Source organism: Pristiophorus japonicus, chromosome 4, assembly GCF_044704955.1.
Source record: "Pristiophorus japonicus isolate sPriJap1 chromosome 4, sPriJap1.hap1, whole genome shotgun sequence".
Taxonomy (NCBI): domain Eukaryota; kingdom Metazoa; phylum Chordata; class Chondrichthyes; family Pristiophoridae; genus Pristiophorus; species Pristiophorus japonicus.
Window position 1 is genome coordinate 213,994,728 of NC_091980.1, and position 17,569 is coordinate 214,012,296.

Genomic DNA, 17,569 nt, shown 5'->3' on the forward strand with positions numbered 1-17,569 from the left:
TTAAACTGAGCAAAATACAATCGTCAAAAACTCATTCACAGACTGCATTTTACACCGTTACTGCAGGTGTCATTCATTACCTTCTCTTTCTCCAGCTTTAGGCGTTCCTTTTCTTCTTTCCTTTTCATTTTCTCTTCTTCCAAAATTTTTTTATATTCTTCCCTTTTCTTTTCTTTGTCCTCCTTTTCTTTCTTCTTAGCCTCCAAGACCTCCTTTCTTTTCTTTAACTCATTTGCTAGTTCCTCTTCTTTCCTCCTTTTTGCTTTGAGAAATATGGAAATAATTAATATTGTAGAAAACTATTTTGAAAACAATAAAACAAAACAGCACAACTTTGGCAATAATGGTGGCAGATTTCAGAAGTGTATACACTGACCTCTTTAAAACTGTAGTCATCAAGTCAACATTGACCACTCCATTCCTTCCACCTGATCTCGAACCTATCCATTCTCTCAAAGTTTAAAAACATGCTATTGGCAACCAACCTGCACTCAACACCTCTTCCTGCTGAATCCTGTCTGGGCTCTGTACTACCTAGAGCCATGTGCTATAGAATAATTGACATCTTACCTGTGATCATAATGAATCATCTGCCTTCAATCTCTCAAGCCTTTGACATGTTGACCAACTAATTTTCCTACCCAGAGTGGTCCACCTTGGCACCAACCTCCCATGGTTCCATTACTACCAGGCCCAACATAGTTAGCATATGCCCTGCAAGAGCTAATCTTCCTCTGCCACATGGTTACCTTTAGAGTAACCAGAGGTTCCCCTATATCATCTACATAGTTCAGCTAATTTATCCACAAGCATTCATGAGGCACTAAGGATAGGTTATAAAAGTTATGGCGTTGTGGCACCATTCAGCTGTAGCCCTCCACCACCATCATCATCATACCTGTCAGGAATAAGTCAAAACAACACTGGCAAAATTGAAGTCACTATTTAGCTCCTGCCAGAATCTTTGGACTTTAGCCTCTAGTTCAATCCCCAATGCTTCATTCCCTTAGTGCCCTGTTTAACCTTCAAACCCCACAGTCAGTCCATCATCCATGACTACTTACTTGCACCTCTAACATGTTTCATCCCCTGTGGGAAGACATGGAAAAATGGAATCCAAAACAGAACTTCCATTATTCATGTTCCTTCACAGAAAATTACTATATGGCAGTGACGGTAAGTCTGGAAATATGCTACTGCCTGCTCTTTCAGATGCACAATGAAGTGGAGCATACCTATTGCCTTCATTTCTTCCTTTTGCCTGCGCATCTTTTCAATTTCTCTTGCAGATTTGTTTCTATATCTTGATGTGTCCTCCCCATCAGTAGCACTATCAGACTGGGACTGGAAAAAAAAAACAAATCTAGTTTAGCTGATATTTCAACTTTATTTAGGTTCTAAAAGGTACAGTAAATTCTTATATGCTAATAAAGAGCATGTGTTAACAATAGTGCATTGGAGACATTAGCAATAAATTTTCCATGGGCTGGTCAAAGGGCAGCGAAGAGGACATGCCCATTCTGTTCCCTAATTTAACTTTCGTACATCTTTCAGCCAGTTCATATTCATTCCACTACTGAAATGTTTTCTGAGAGCAGCAACCAAGTTTACAAACCAGGATGAGGAAACCAATGCCACTCGAGAGAAAACAGGAGGGAGCAAAGGGATCCATTAGGAAATGACAATCAGAACGTACCCAAAACTTTTAAAAGCCTGCACTGGACACATCGCTGCATTCTCAGCTAACCAACCAGCTACACCAAACTGCAGTAAGCAAGTGCTTTACAGACTTTTCTCTCATTTATGGTACAAAAACAAAAAGGATTTCTGTCAACATAGTAGAGCCCAACTAAGTGAATAAACCAAAGGCCAAGGAAACCTGCACATAAGAGTTCGAAAAAATCAAATGTGATAATTTAGGTGCTCATGAATCAGACATGCTTGCCATAAAAGGAGTTACTATGGACATTGTAATACAATTGATCCAAAACAATATTATTGAAACTAATTGCTAACAATGTATGCACAATCTAGTCAAATTTGAACAGAATGCAATTTTAAAAACTGATATCCAAACTATCAAAAAATCTCATTCCCTAAATTGTTGGTCAAATACTGGAATGTATTATAACTTGCTTGTGCTGAATAAAGTTACCACGGTCCGCCAATATGGGTCAACCTTGAATCATTTGAAACCAGTGTCCATCTGGAATCTTACAGTATTAAACAGTAGAAATCCAGACCCTTCATTGCTTGAACCTTTTCTTACATGACTAATTAATGGGAGATTTCAACTCCCCAAATATTAACTGGGATAGAATCAGTGCAAAAGGTATAGAGGGCGCAAAATTCTTAAAATGCATTCAGGGAAAAAATTTTTGAAGCCAGTATGTAGCAAGCGCAACAAGGGAGGAGGGGGCGGTTCTGGTCTTAAGTTTTAGGGAATGAAGTTGGGCAGGTGCAAGGCGCATCAGTGGGAGACCACTTGGTGGTAGTGATCATAATTCAGTTGGATTTAGCATGGTTATGGAAAAGGAAGAAGATAAACCAGAAGTAAAAATTCTCAATTAGGGAAAAGGCCAATTTTACCAAGCTGAAATGTGATTTAGCAAAAGTGGACTGGAAACTGAAGGTAAATCAGTGTCAGAGTAATGGAAGGACAATATATGAGGGTTCAGAGCAAATATGTTCCCATGAAGGAAAAGGGTGGACTCCCAAATCTGGGGCCCCCTGGATGTCAAGCAGCAAACCGGGTAGGATAATAAACTTATTTATATAGCACCTTTAACGTAGTAAAACGTCCCAAGGCGCTTCACAACACGTTCGATATTGACCATTGAGGGAAAGAGAAAAAGCACGAGAAGGAAGTGTATAAAGGCTCAGGTCGGAAGGATAAGACAAAAAAAGGGGAATCTTATGGCAGATACCAAGAGCTAAATACAGCAGAAAGCTTAGAGGGGTGTAGAAACTGCAGGGGTGAAATTAAAGAAAGCAAAGAGGGCATAAAAAAATATTGGCAAGTAAAATCAAGGAAAACGCAAAGATGTTTTATAAATACATAAAAGAGGATAACTAAGGAAAGAGTAGGGGCCGAGTAGAGACCAAAAAGGTAACCTACGTGTGAAGGTGGAAGATATAGGCATGGTTCTTAACGAATATTTTGTATCTGTCTTTACAGGAGAGGGGCGATACAGACATAAAGGGGAGTGTGAAATATTAGATGAGATAAACAGAGGGGAAATATTAAGGGGTTTAGCTTCTTTGAAAGTAGATAAATCGCCAGGCCCAGATTAAGTGTACCCAAGGCTGTTGAGAAGCAAGGGAGGAAATAGCGGAGGCTCTGACCATTTGTCAATCCCCTCTGGCTACAGGTGCGGTGGTGGGTAAATTGTTGGAAAAAATTCTGAGGGACAGTATTAATCGTCATTTAGAAAGGCACGGATCAATCAAGGACAGTCAGCGTGGATTGTTATGGGAATGTCATGTCTGACTAACTTGATAGAATTTTTTGAGGTGGTAACAAGGATGAAGGTGGCGCATTTTAGCAAGTCTTTGACGAAGTCCCACATGGCAGATTGGACAGAAAAGTAAAAGCCCATAGGATCCAAGGGAAAGTGGCAAGTTGGATCCAAAATTGGCTCAATGGCAAGCAGCAAAGGATAATGTTCAATGGATGTTTGTGACTGGAAAGCTGTGTCTTGCTGTGTGTGGTGTACATTAATGATTTAGAATTCAAAGTAGAGGGCATGATTAAAAAATTTGCAGATGATACAAAAATTGGCCGTGTGGTTGATAGCGAGAAAGAAAGCTGTAGACTGCAGGAAGATATCAATGGACTGGTCAGGTGGGTAGAAAAGTGAAATTCAATTTGGAGAAGTGTGAGGTAATGCATTTAGGGAGAGCTAACAAGGCAGAGGAATATACAATAAATGGTAGGATACAAGAAGTGTAGAGAAACAGAGGGACCTTGGAGTCAGGTCCACAGCTGGAGTACTGTATACAGTTCAGGTCACCACATTCCAGTAAAGATGTGACCACTAGAGAAAGTGCAGAAAAGACTTACGAGGATGTTACCAGGACTGGAGAATTTTAGCTATAAAAAGGAAAGATTGGATAGGCTGAGGTTATTTTCTTTGGAACAGAGAAGGCTGAGGAGTCTTGATTGAGGTGTATAAAATTATGAGCGGCCTAGATAGAGCGGATAGGAAGGACCAATTTCCCCGAGCAGAGGGGTCAATAACCAGGGGCATAAATTTAAAGTAATGGGTAGAAGGATTAGGGGAGAGTTGGAGAACTGTTCACTGAGGATGGTGGGGGTCTGGAACTCAAAGACTGAAAGGGCGGTAGAGGCAGAAACCCTGATCACATTTAAAAAGTACTTGGAAATGCACTTAAAGTGCCGTAACCTACAAGGCTATGGACCAAGAGCTGGAAAATGGGATTGGGCTGGATAGGTCTTTTTCAGCCGGCACAGATACAATGGGTCAAATGGCCTCCTTCTGTGCCATAAATTTCTATAATTCTTCTCCAGCAAAAATAATACTGTGGTCTTTCTTGGGTTCAAATATATAGCATGAAAATTATCTGGTATGCAAAGATAAGATTACTTTCTACTCACATTTGCTAATGAGGAGCGATTCTTGTGAGTCCTTCCTTGTCCTCTGTTAGGACTGAATGTAAATGTTGATGGATCATCCGGGAACAAATGTGAAAAGTTCTGCTCTGAAAGCTTGTATTTTTCAACTGCTGTAGACTGCATAATAAAATATATGGAAGTACACTAAAACTAAATGCACATTTTGTCCACAAAGTAAACCAAGTACAATATTGACAAGATTTATAACATTATTCAGTAGCAACAGATTAACAAATCTCAAACAGCTAAACACATTCAAGATGGTTTTAAAGATGCAAGAACAGCTGTTTGCAAAAGGTCATTTGAACTAGATCTGAAAAAGTGAAAATGCAAGACAACGTAATTGATCCTTAAATATTGCAACTACTAAATCAGTCTAATTATGCATATGCATAAAATATCTATGGGCTAATCATGAAATTGCAAAAAGCATTGGGCAAAGTGCCACATCAGAAAATGAGAAGATCCTTGTTACCAAAGGCAAAGTTATAGCACAAAGGACAGAACAAAAGTAACTTTAATATAGTGCCTTTAATGTAGTAAACATCCCAAGGCGCTTCACAGGAGCAAACAAAATTTGACAACAAGCCACACAAGGAGATATTAGGACAGGTGGCCAAAAGCTTGGTCAAAGAGGTCGGTTTTAAAGAACATCTTAAAAGGAAGAGCGAGCAAGAGGTGGAGTGGTTTAGAGAGAGAATTCCAGAGCTTAGAACCCAGACAGCTGAAGGCATGACCACGAATGGTGGCGTGATTAAAATCACGGATACACAAGAGGCCAGAATTGGAGGAGAGTAGAGATCGTGGCGGTAACAGAAAAAGGGAGAGGCAAAGCCAGAGTGTTATTTGGAAACGAGGAGGAGCAAGTGAAAATATTTAAATCAAGACGTTGCTGGACCGAGAAGCAACGTAGATCAGCGAGCATAGGGTTGATCGATGAACAGGACTCAGTGCAAGTTAGGATACAGGCAGCAGAGTTTTGGATCAGTTCAAACTTGGGGGGGGGGGGGGGGGGGGGGGGGGTGGAAGTGGAAGCTGCGAGGACGACCAGGATGAGAGCTTCAGCAGAAGAGCTGAGGCGGACATGGGCGATGCGAAGGTAGTGGAAAGTAGGCAATCTTGGTGATGGAGAAGATATGTTGTCGGAAGTAAGAGTAAATTAATATTTTGCCTATTGGCAGGATGGAGCTCGTGGCCTCCTATGAGCTTTGTATTGGGACCTCTTACTCTCCCATACATACATTCGATAGAATTAGTGGGTAAATAAAGGATTACCTCTACTCATCAAAATGGTAATAAGAGGGCATAAATGTAGGATTATTGGAAGCATAGAAACATAGAAAATAGGTGCAGCAGTAGGCCATTCGGTTCTTTGAGCCTGCACCACCATCCAATATCATGGCTGATCATGCAACTTTAGTACCCCATTCCTGCTTTCTCTCCATACCCCTTAATCGCTTTAGCCGCAAGGGCCACATCTAACTCCCTTTTGAATATATCTAATGAACTGGCCTCAACAGCTTTCTGTGGTAGAGAATTCCACAAGTTCACAAATCTTCTAAATTCCACTGAATATAAGCCTCGTCGATCCAGTCTTCCTTCATATGTCATTCCTGCCATTCTGGGAATCAGTCTGGTGAACCTTTGCTGCACTCCCTCAATAGCAAGAATGTCCTTCCTCAGATTAGGAGACCAAAACTGAACACAATATTCAAGGTGTGGCCTCACCAAGGCCCTGTACAACTGCAGCAAGATCTGCCTGCTCCTATACTCAAATCCTCTCGCTATGAAAGCCAACATGCTATTTGCCTTCTTCACTGCCTGCTGTACCTGCATGCCAACTTTCAATGACTGATGTACCATGACACCCAGGTCTCGTTGCACCTCCCCTTTTCCTAATCTGTCACCATTCAGATAATATTCCGCCTTCCTGTTTTTGCCACCAAAGTGGATAACTTCACATTTATCTACATTATACTACATCTGCCATGCATTTGCCCACTCAACTGACCTGTCCAAGTCACCCTGCAGCCTTTCAGCATCCTCCTCACAGCTCACACTGCCACCCAGCTTAATTTCATCTGCAAACTTAGAGATATTACATTCAATTCCTTTGTCCAAATCATTAATGTATATTGTAAATAGCTGGGGTCCCAGCACTGAACCTTGCGGTACCCCACTAGTCATTGCCTGGCATTCTGAAAAGGACCAGTTTATTCCTACTCTTTGCTTCCTGTCTGCCAACCAGTTCTCTATCCACGTCAATACATTACCCCCAATACCATGTGCTTTAATTTTGCATAACAATCTCGTGTGGGACCTTGTCAAAAGCCTTTTGAAAGTCCAAATACACCACATCCACTGGTTCTCCCTTGTCCACTCTACTAGTTAAATCCTCAAAAATTTTTCGAAAATTTGTCAAGCATGATTTCGCTTTCATAAATCCATGCCGACTTAGACCGATCCTGTCACTGCTTTCCAAATGCGCTGCTATTACATCTTCAATAACTGATTCCAACATTTTCCCCACCACCGATGTCAGGCTAACCAGTCTATAATTCCCTCCTTTTTTAAAATGGACCTTCTAAAAAGGCTTTTTTTCCTGCAAGTGATTATTAGAAAATTGAATGCATTACTACATGACTTTTGAAACCCGGTCATTCACGGAGTTAAATTAACTTTTAAAAACAGGACACAGAGGGATAGCTGGAAAACAGGACGAGCGTAGATGGATCTGGTGTGCAGCTAGCAGTGTTCGAGTCACAATGGGTCAAAATATCCTCATTCTGTGATAAAACTTTCTAATGATTCAATGTAGCATCCATTTTGTAATCCAAATTAGACTTTCTTAACTATCATTTATGAAGGACAAAGCTTCTGCGCCCCCTAGTGGCTACTGAACAGTGAATCCAACAAGCTAGTTAGGAAAAGTCTCCATGCAAAAAACCTAGAGCAGCAAAATGAAAACAATTATACAAAAGAATTGGTCAAATCGCAGTGTCTTTTCCAACTTACTATCCCCTAGATAACAGTGGTATAAACCAACTCAGACTCTGAGCAAACTATGGCATTCCAAAACAAAGTTTGAGATTGCTATTTTTAATATGGCATTTACATTAAATGTTAATATTTATATCAGACTGAAGACTATCATAGGCATAGACTAATAAATAGAATGACACCAAACAAGCTTCACTGTACAACCGTTCCTACATGCATTACAGAAATCTTGGTATAATTTCAAGGAACCTACTGTGCAATGTGAAAGTTGGGAATATAGATTACAAAGAAAGGTTCCACTACACGACTTTTCACTAACTACAGCAAGTCAAAGAGTGGATCTTACACTCTTCCAATGTCTACATCAATTTTAATACTAATGTTTTGCTTGTAAATAATTAACAGCCATCTATTTAGCCCGTTTAAAGACAATTCATACCTTGACTTTAAGCATGCCATGTCGTAATTCACAATGCTGTTTGAGAAAGAGCTTCAACTTGTCGCGGGAATACTGATTTTTCTTGCGACTATTAGAAAGGAAAGAAAATCCAAAATGAAACTACATACATACTCACACACATTAATTCGAAACATCACCATGTAGGCCCTAAGCAAAGGAAAACAGATTGAAAACATTTGCGAAAAGACATATTCAAATGGATCTTGATCTTCCAGGAAAACAGGCCATCAATACTCACTTCATCTGGGCAGCCTTAATTGTAATTTCATTTCCTTCAGTTTTAAGTGGTTTCACCTTGTACTTAAATAAAGTTACTTCAATCTTGCTTTTCTTTTTCCTGTAAAAAAAGAACAGTTACAATATCAAGTTTTAACAAACTATTTGATTTTGCTGATTTGATATAAAGATTTTGGACTACACAAGCTTTCAGGATCACTTCATGGGGTGCAAAGTGACAAGTCATGGGTAGGTGAAACCTAAATTTTCATTTTCACAAAACATGGTATATTTCATTCATCTTATTTGCTCCATCAGAATGGCTAATGGATCAAAGCTTGACCATAAACTTTAAATACTGTTTTGTTATTGCAGATGCAAAGGTGTATACTATTTTGGTAGATGGACTCATCAGAAAAAGTCAGTCAGTAGAAGAAACACCTTAAAACAAGCAATTATTTAAGAACGCAAGAAATAGGAGCAGGAGTAGGCTATTCAGCCCTTCAAGCCTACTCTATAATTCCAATATAATTTCTGATGATCTACCTCAACTCCTCCTTCCCACACTATCCCCATATCCCTTGATATCCAAAAATCTATCGATCTCTGTCTTAAGTACACGTTTCAAGTAATTTCCCTAGTTTGGACAATTTCAATCCAATTACTAGCGTGCTAGGGCCTACAGCACAAGATTGTCCCTAATTGGCAAACACAGAAGCCACAGGATGACATCTAAGACATCACATTCATGCAGTTCAGGACATTGAGGTCGGGGCAAAGCAAAGTATATTTTACTCTGCATTTGATTGTGCTACACCTGACATGGGTTCACTGCCACTAAGTGCCTGAAATTAGAAAGTTCTGTTTACCAGCATCAACATCCCTCACCTTGATGACCACAAATAAACATGGGGGGATGGGGGGAGATCCTGCCTCCCATGAAGTTAATTAAAATTGCGTAATCCGCTCTCCCCAAAGAACTGCGGATTCACCTCCTTTTCTTTCTCTGTAAGAAGACGAGTCAAATATATATTTGTCCAGGCAACTATGAAAATCTTTTTTTCCCCCCTCATTGCAGTCCATCATTTTAACTCAGAGATTAAAGGTTAACATGCCACCTTACCCTTAAACAGATGTCTTTCGGCTGCAGGCTACCCTAGCCTGCACTAATGCATAATAATTCTGCCAACTAAAAATGTACAAAACTGGACTGCACATTTAATTGACTGGCCATGAAAATCAATGGCACTGCTTGATTGAGTACATTTTAATCAAAGATGAGCACATGCAATTCCAATGACACCTGTAACAGCCCAGCTTATGGATCACTAATTTCTGATCTTAAAAGACTCGCATTTATATAGCGCCTTTCATGACCACTGGACGTCTCAAAGCACTTTACAGCCAATTAAGTACTTTTGGAGTGTAGTCTTGCACCATAACCAAATCCAAAAGCCATTCTAATAATCTTCTAACCATCAGTTCCCTAAAGCATATTTTGTCACAAAATATCCTTATGTTGAAGCAGTTAGTTTTAGATATCTGAAATATTTTCAATTGAACACATCAAATCCCCAATAGTTTGTTTCAAATGATAAACATTTGCAACAGATGTAAATTAAAAAGGTACATGCATTGTAGTCTTCACAGATGTGCATCCAAGGAATCAGTGAATGTGGTTAGACTCAGCCAATACACTTTTTTTTTAAAAACATTCTAAAGTTAGAAACAGCTTGATAAAAGGAGCAACAGATGCAAGGCGGCTAGGTGAAAGTCAAAGGCGACAGGCCTGAGTGGTAGCTAATTTACAGAACAATAAGCTAATGAAGTATGAATCTGTGCACTTCTGAGTGAACGGACTGGCACCTGTGGAATCCTGTGCAAGAAAGGAGGCAACAGCTTATGTGCATATGAAAATGACAAGACAGAAAAAGATCAGCTGGTCCATTGATACTGCCCCAGTCACGGTGCAATTTAAACCATCTTGATTACCACAAGCCACATAATCTTCTGGGAGATGCAAGAGACAAGAAAAAAAACTGGGCCAATTTAAGGAAAAGAAAATCTGTGGAATTTCTCACCAATCCCCAATAGCAATCAAACAAGCTCCAGGAGACCACATTGACTCGGACATGTCGCCCAATGCCTCAACTAACTTTTGTGCACAGAAGCTAGCAACACGCTCAGCTCCCATGCAGTTAATACGTACTCACTGCAAGAGCCAGCAACTTGTTCCAGTGGCTTTGTGACATCTAACGATGTGCATAGTGTTTCCTGGTCCTCCCTGACCCAACAGTAGGATTTAGAAGTAGCTTTTCAGTGGTTGAAAGTGAGTAGCTTTGTCCCAAAGTTTTAGGTTCATTTCTGTTCACTGTGTATATCAATGATTTGGATATAGGTCATGTTGAAATTTGCAGAAAATATCAAAATAGACAGAACAATAGGCCATTCTGCCCATTGGGCGCCTTTGAAAGAGCTATCTAACTAGACCCACTCCCCAGCTCTTTCCCCATTGCTCTGGAAATTTTTCCCCTTCAAATACTTCTACAATTTCCATAAGTTATTATTGAACCTGCTTTCACCACCCTTTCAGGCAGTACATTCCAGAGCATAACTTGCTGCGTAAAAACATTTCTCATCTCTGGTTCTTTTGCCAATTACCTTAAAACAGGTTTGGTTAATTTTTTTTAAGACCAAAAGGAAGCTGCAAAGGGATACTGCTAAGATAGATAAATAGGCTAAAAAGCATTAGATGAACTTCAATATCAATTGTGAAGTGATGCATTTAGGGGAGGGGGGGGGGAAATACCAATAATTATATTCTGAATGGAAGTAGACTTAATGCTGTGGAAAAGCAGAGGAATTTGGGGGTACAGGTTCACATACATTAGAAGGCAGAATCTCAGGTTCATAAGGCTGTAAAATTAAATAAAGCTAACGAAATTCAAGGTTCATCATAGCAAGTACAGAATATAAAAGCCAAGTGGCAATGACGAGCCTGTATAAAACCTTCAGACCTCTTAAGAGTAATGTGTATTATTAGGCTCCAGACTACACGAAGGACATTGAGACTTGAGAATTTACCAGAATGGTGCCCGTTATGACGAAATGCAAATACAAAAAAAGACTTGAAAAGTTGGGTCTTTTTTCCTTAGAATAAGGGGCAGTATGATAGATGTGTTTAAAATTATGAAAATCTGGGACAAGTCAGATAGAAGTAGATGGTTTCCAGTAGTTGAGGGGTCAAGAACAAGAGGGCAAGAGAGAAATTGTTCAGAGTTGAGGCTGTGGAAGTCGATGACTAAGGCAGAAACTGTATCAAGATTAGATTGGATAAACGAATGAAGGAAAAGGGGTTGAAGGGATATGGGAACATGGTGGGTAAATGTGATCATAACTATGTGCTTGCGCGGAAAGTAAGCACTGATCTGGATTGGTTGATCTGAATGGCCTGTTTACATGTTGCAACTGCTTTCACAAAGCCTATTCACGTGGACCAAATCTAATTCTATTATCTTAAAGACTCTTGGGAAGGAAAAGTGGAAATGGTCAGAAGAGGTGTGAAAAAGGGCAACAATAGAAAAGACTAAAATCAAATGCTTCCTGCTCTTTAAACTTAAAAACTTATCCCTAAAATATATTTGTTTTAGAAAGCTCAATTACTAAATATAACAAGAAATTATTTCTATAATGCTCTTTATCTAGTCCCACTGCAAAACAAATGTTGAAAAGATCATGGATGACAACAGTGTGTGCAAGAATCTATAGCTGACATTTCTTAAAGCAGCCAAGATTTTCACTAGAAGTAATAGCAAGTTTTTCTTGAAATAAATATTTTCCAGTGTTTGCCCGGATTACAAATGCTAAAGTTTAAATAGCTCCTTGAAAACAGAAACGTATCCTTCCTGCAGTGGCTGGTATTGAATCTTAATTCAATAAAGTCAAGCTTCTTTATGGTCCAACCTAGAGTCCTACATTTGTTAGAGTTAGATCCATTATACTTCTAATCACCAGTTGTAGTGTTCATCAACCATCTTACTGATGACTTTACAGTGCTTGCATTGGAAGTTGAACAGTTTTAACAAATAATTTATTGCCATTAGGTCCAGTTTAATGTAAATATTTACCCAATTTGTGCAGAAGTTGTGGAGCTTTTAGATCGTTCCTCATTGTCACTTTCATCACTAATAACAATCACCACATCTTCAGCTCTGTTGCTTATGTGCCCATTAGCAGTCCCATTTTGTATTGGTGGGGTCAGAACTTCCAAAACTTTACACGTTTGCCTACCAAAACAGAACAAAGATTTAAATTCAGTCTGAGTACAGAATGTTTCTATTCCCCATCACCCATCCATTATCTCTAATGAAATCTTGTAGCTGAGCTGCAAGCTCGTACTTAATATTGGCTTAGTTTGTTTACAAGCCCTGCATACTTAAACTCATGGAATTCCACAATATATTTGTTTATGACTAAAAAACACAAATGACTTGACATTTTATACATAAAAAATTACAATTTCCTTACCTTCATTTCTATGAAAAACCATTTAATTCGTTTAACATAAAGTACATAGATTTACATTCTGTAGATGGAATGCATGAACTTAGACTTTCATAAATCACATGTTTAAAAATGGGCTCTTTTAACAGATTTATTCAAGAATTAAACACAAGTTCATGTCCCCTATACAATCATCATAGAAAATAGGTGCAAGAGTAGGCCATTCGGTCCTTCGAGCCTGCACCACCATTCAATAAGATCATGGCTGATCGTTCACCTCAGTACCCCTTTCCTGCTTTCTCTCCATACCCCTTGATCCCTTTAGCCATAAGGGCCACATCTAACTCCCTCTTGAATATATCCAATGAACTGGCATCAACTCTGCAGCAGGAAATTCCACAGGTTAACAACTCTGAGTGAAGAAGTTTCTCCTCATCTCAATGCTAAATGGCTTACCCCTTATCCTTAGTCTTTCAGATGTCAGTCCTGCCATCCCAGGAATCAGTCTGGTGAACCTTCGCTGCACTCCCTCAATAGCAAGAATGTCCTTCCTCAGATTAGGAGACCAAAACTGAACACAATATTCCAGGTGAGGCCTCACCAAGGCCCTGTACAACTGCAGTAAAAACCTCCCTGCTCCAACACTCAAATCCCCCAGCTATGAAGGCCAACATACCATTTGTCTTCTTCACCACCTGCTGTACCTGCATGCCAACTTTCAATGACTGATGTACCATGACACCCAGGTCTCGTTGCACCTCCCTTTTCCTAATCTGCCTTCATGCTTTTGTCACCAAAGTGGATAACCTCACATTTATCCACATTATACTGCATCTGCCATGCATTTGCCCACTCACCCTGCAGCCTCTTAGCATCCTACTTACAGCTCACACCGCCACCCAGCTTAGTGTCATCTGCAAACTTGGAGATAATACATTCAATTCCTTCATCTAAATCATTAATGTATATTGTAAATAGCTGGGGTCCCAGCACTGAGCCCTGTGGCACCCCACTGCCTGCCATTCTGAAAAGGACCCATTTATCCGGCAAGCATCCCCCACTTTCCCCTTGCCTTCTCCCATATATTTCAGGGTAGTGTCCTCTGAATAAGTGGGATTTTCTATAGAAAGTGATAGAACACAGTCACGCCTCTCCGAGTCCTTTGCTTCCATTGCCATGGGGTTTTAAAGAAACGGCTCCAGCTACTTAAGCTCCCAAAATTATTGTTTTCAGTTACTTCTGAGAATGTAGGCATCAACTTCAATAGCTATATTTATGGCATCTGATTTCAGAGCAGCGTGCATATTTTTGATCTTCTGTTTTAACCAGCATACAAACTATGTACTAATGGTAACCTGAACATCAATGTTCCAATGCCCCCCTCCCTCTAATTACTTACGTTTTTTTTTTAAAAAAGGAAGCCAAACATCTAAGACATGAAAGCAACCAACAATAACTTCAAAAGCATAATGCCTTCCATTCTGGGGTGCTCTGCAAAGAGTGCAGACTTGCATTCATATAACACCTTTCACATCCTTAGGAAGTCCCAAAACATTCACAGTCAATGAATTACTTCTGAAGTGTCGTCACGGCAATGCGGCAGCCAATTTGCAATCAGCATGGTCCCACAAACATCAATGAGATAAGTAATCGGTTTTGGTGGCATTGGTTGAGGGACAAACATTAGCTAAAACACCAGGGGACCTCCCTTTTTTCTCTGAATGTTATGGAATTGTGAATAGGCTGACAGCACCAGAGTTTAACATTCCATCTGAAAGATGGCACCCTTGTAAGCAATCTAACACACCTGTAGCATTGCACTAAACTATTAACCTAGATTATGTGCTTGACTTGGAGTGGGCCTTGAACTTATGACCTTGTGACTCGAGGAAAGCCATGGCCTGGAATTTGCAATGGGTAATAACAACGAACTTATTATCCCTATGAAAATGACCACAACTTCAGGATGTAGCACATGCGCAACTAAATGCAGAAATCCTGACGTTGCGGTCAGTCATTCACTGCTCCGACACTGGCTGCGCTACTCCCCCCACACTATGGCCCCAAGTTTCCACATGATTTGCTCCTGATTTTTTAGGAGCAACTGGTGTAGAACGGAGCATCTTAGAAATCGGAATTCTCCACATTTAGTTTGCTCCAGTTCTAGTCAGTTAGAACAGTTTCACTTTGGAACAGAATTTTTTTTTCAAAAAGGGGGCATGTCCGGCCACTTACGCCTGATTTCAAAGTTTCGTGAGTGAAAACTTACTCCAAACTAACTGAGAATGGAGTAAGTGAAGATTTTTGTACACTCGAAAAAACCTTGTCTACACTTTTAAAAAATCAGGCGTAGGTTACAAATCAGGTAGGGAATGGCGGGCGGCGGGGGGGGGGGTTTAAAAGGGAAGTTTACAAACATTAAACACTTCAGTTTTACAAATAAAGAGCCATCATCAATAATAAATGATTAATACATCAATAAATCAACCAATAAATCAATTTGGAGGGGAATTTGCAGGTGGTGGTGTTCCCATGCGCCTGCTGCCCTTATCCTTCTAGGTGGTAGAGATCGCAGGTTTGGGAAGTGCTGCCGAGGAAGCCTTGGCGAGTTGCTGCAGTGCATCTTGTAGATGGTACACCCTGCAGCCACAGTGCGCTGGTGGTGGAGGGAGTGAATATTTAAAGTGGTGGATGGGGTGCTAATCAAGTGGGCTGCTTTGTCCTGGATGCTGTTGATCTTTGAGCGCTGCTCAGACAGCTTGTTGACATCACAGCAGCTCATGCTATGGAATTCCCACTATTCTTCACTGATCTGACTTGCATGTCGAAAAAGACGAATCTCTCACCAGAAATCGCAAGATCTTTGTGGGCAGTTTTCTTGGAGGCCAGTGGCGAGCACCTTTGTTTCGCTCCTGACCACAAATTCCGGGCCAAAGAATACTTTATTCCCTTGATGGCTTAGAAGACACCATCTGAGATGCAACATCCGAGAAAATCCTGTTAATATTCTGGCTTGTACAGAGTTAGCAGATTTCAGTTGCAGCTGTGGAGAGTAGCTACAATTGGTTGCAGTATCTCAAGTAAGCAAAGTTTAAAAAAATATATTGGGTTTCCATCATTACTAATTTTGCTGAAAATGCATGAATGGATGTCAGGTAAAGGATATGAACAGGCATGAGTGGGATGTCCTCAATTTAGTAGCCTCCAACAATGCCAAATTCAAACATGAATAATGCCAATTTGGTCAATGTACCAGAGGGCAAGCACCATCTGTGGAACTATACCCAAAGGAATCAACACCTTGAGGAAGACTAGGAATAAAATTAGGTGTGTATAAGTAAGTGAGCTTGTGACAGAGCTCTAGATGGTAAGTGCAACTTTATTGTATTTGTGAGAAAGACTTGCACAACTCACTTGAGTTATGGGCACCTTTACCCAAGATAAAAACTGGCATTCCAGATATCGAAAGGCAAAAAGTAAATAATGGTGCAGTATTGAGGATGCATGTTAAAAGCAAAACATTCAGAGATCAGGGCAGCAATAGGGGGAAAAAAAATCTGTTATCCCTTTTAAAATACAAGAACTGTAAGCTCATGTCTGTACTTTATTATCTTAATTTAAAGTTACCTGAGGCCATTAACACTGGTTACTTCCACTATCTCTCCAGCAAAGTATCGATCCTTAGTGTACATGTAGAGATCATCGCATAGTTCATGGAGTCGTGAGCAATAAGCAAGAGTTGTCAAGTAAAGGATGGGCACCACCAGTGGCTCAGGGAAATTTTGTAGATTCTGTCTGGCCTTGCTTTCTGACTCAAGTGCTTCCTGGTAAGTCAGCCCTGGTTTGCCTGTAATAGCACAGCTCCACACGAGACTGTTGCAAAGTATGGTTCTTTCAAAAAAGTCACTGCAAACAAGAAAATGTAAATATTATAAACTTTAAAATGAGGAAAAAATGAGCAATGGAAAAAACTTTCAAATATAGTTGAAGGAAAATGTATTTAACAATCTTCTACCACAAAATAAATTAGATTTTACACTACTTATAATTTAGATCTGCCATGAAGATTTCAAACTCAGATTTCAACAGGGTTGACCAATGCCCTTCATGATCTGGATGCCAATTAGAGGGAATCAGATCAATTTAATTTATAAGTAATCCCCTTCTCAAGTCAAAACTAAAATACAAAATTAAACATCTTCTGTACCTATGACGACAGGTCTACATCTACTAAAGCTCACCTTGGATTGAAAAAATTAGTTTATGGCGAAAAAGGGAAAGCAAAACAATTCAGAATGAAACCAAATGAGCTATTGATATTTTTCTATTTAACAAAACCAACAAAATTTCTGCTGGTACAGTACAATGCACATCAGGCAAGGCATCCCTAATCTATGAAAATTACCAGCCTTTATTTTACATCTACAAAATGGAAAAATATAACCTTTTCAGAGAGCTAGCAAAGCTGCAATTTCCTCAAAAAAGTTGAAACATTTATTGCACTTATCTTTAGAATCCATTTAATGCAGCATCCACAAAAAATGCATTTACATGGTTCAAATGCAAGAATTATCTTTCCACGGTACAATAAACTAAGATTCCTGTACATAGAAAGGGCCTTTGAGAACACTATTCTGACGCCATTCAAGACATTTTTAAACTTGATCAACGGTCGCCCCAAGAATATCAGTTTCCTAAAATACTAGACAGTAATACATCTTTCGCAAAATTTTAGGTTTCCCCCTTAAGTTTTA

The 17,569-nt window shown here is 39.7% G+C and overlaps 1 protein-coding gene across 2 annotated transcripts in view; it reads right to left on the bottom strand.

The window, feature by feature from the left end:
• Positions 1 to 17,569, bottom strand: part of baz1a (bromodomain adjacent to zinc finger domain, 1A) — a 101,493-nt gene that overhangs the window by 81,578 nt on the left and 2,346 nt on the right. For both annotated transcript variants that reach the window (XM_070879069.1, XM_070879068.1), the window contains exons 3-9: positions 16,443 to 16,721; positions 12,440 to 12,598; positions 8,335 to 8,433; positions 8,076 to 8,163; positions 4,619 to 4,753; positions 1,236 to 1,344; positions 81 to 262 (exon numbers count right to left, since the gene is read on the bottom strand). In XM_070879069.1, the coding sequence (XP_070735170.1) occupies positions 81 to 262; positions 1,236 to 1,344; positions 4,619 to 4,753; positions 8,076 to 8,163; positions 8,335 to 8,433; positions 12,440 to 12,598; positions 16,443 to 16,721 (1,051 nt within the window). The remainder of the gene's footprint in view (positions 1 to 80; positions 263 to 1,235; positions 1,345 to 4,618; positions 4,754 to 8,075; positions 8,164 to 8,334; positions 8,434 to 12,439; positions 12,599 to 16,442; positions 16,722 to 17,569) is intronic.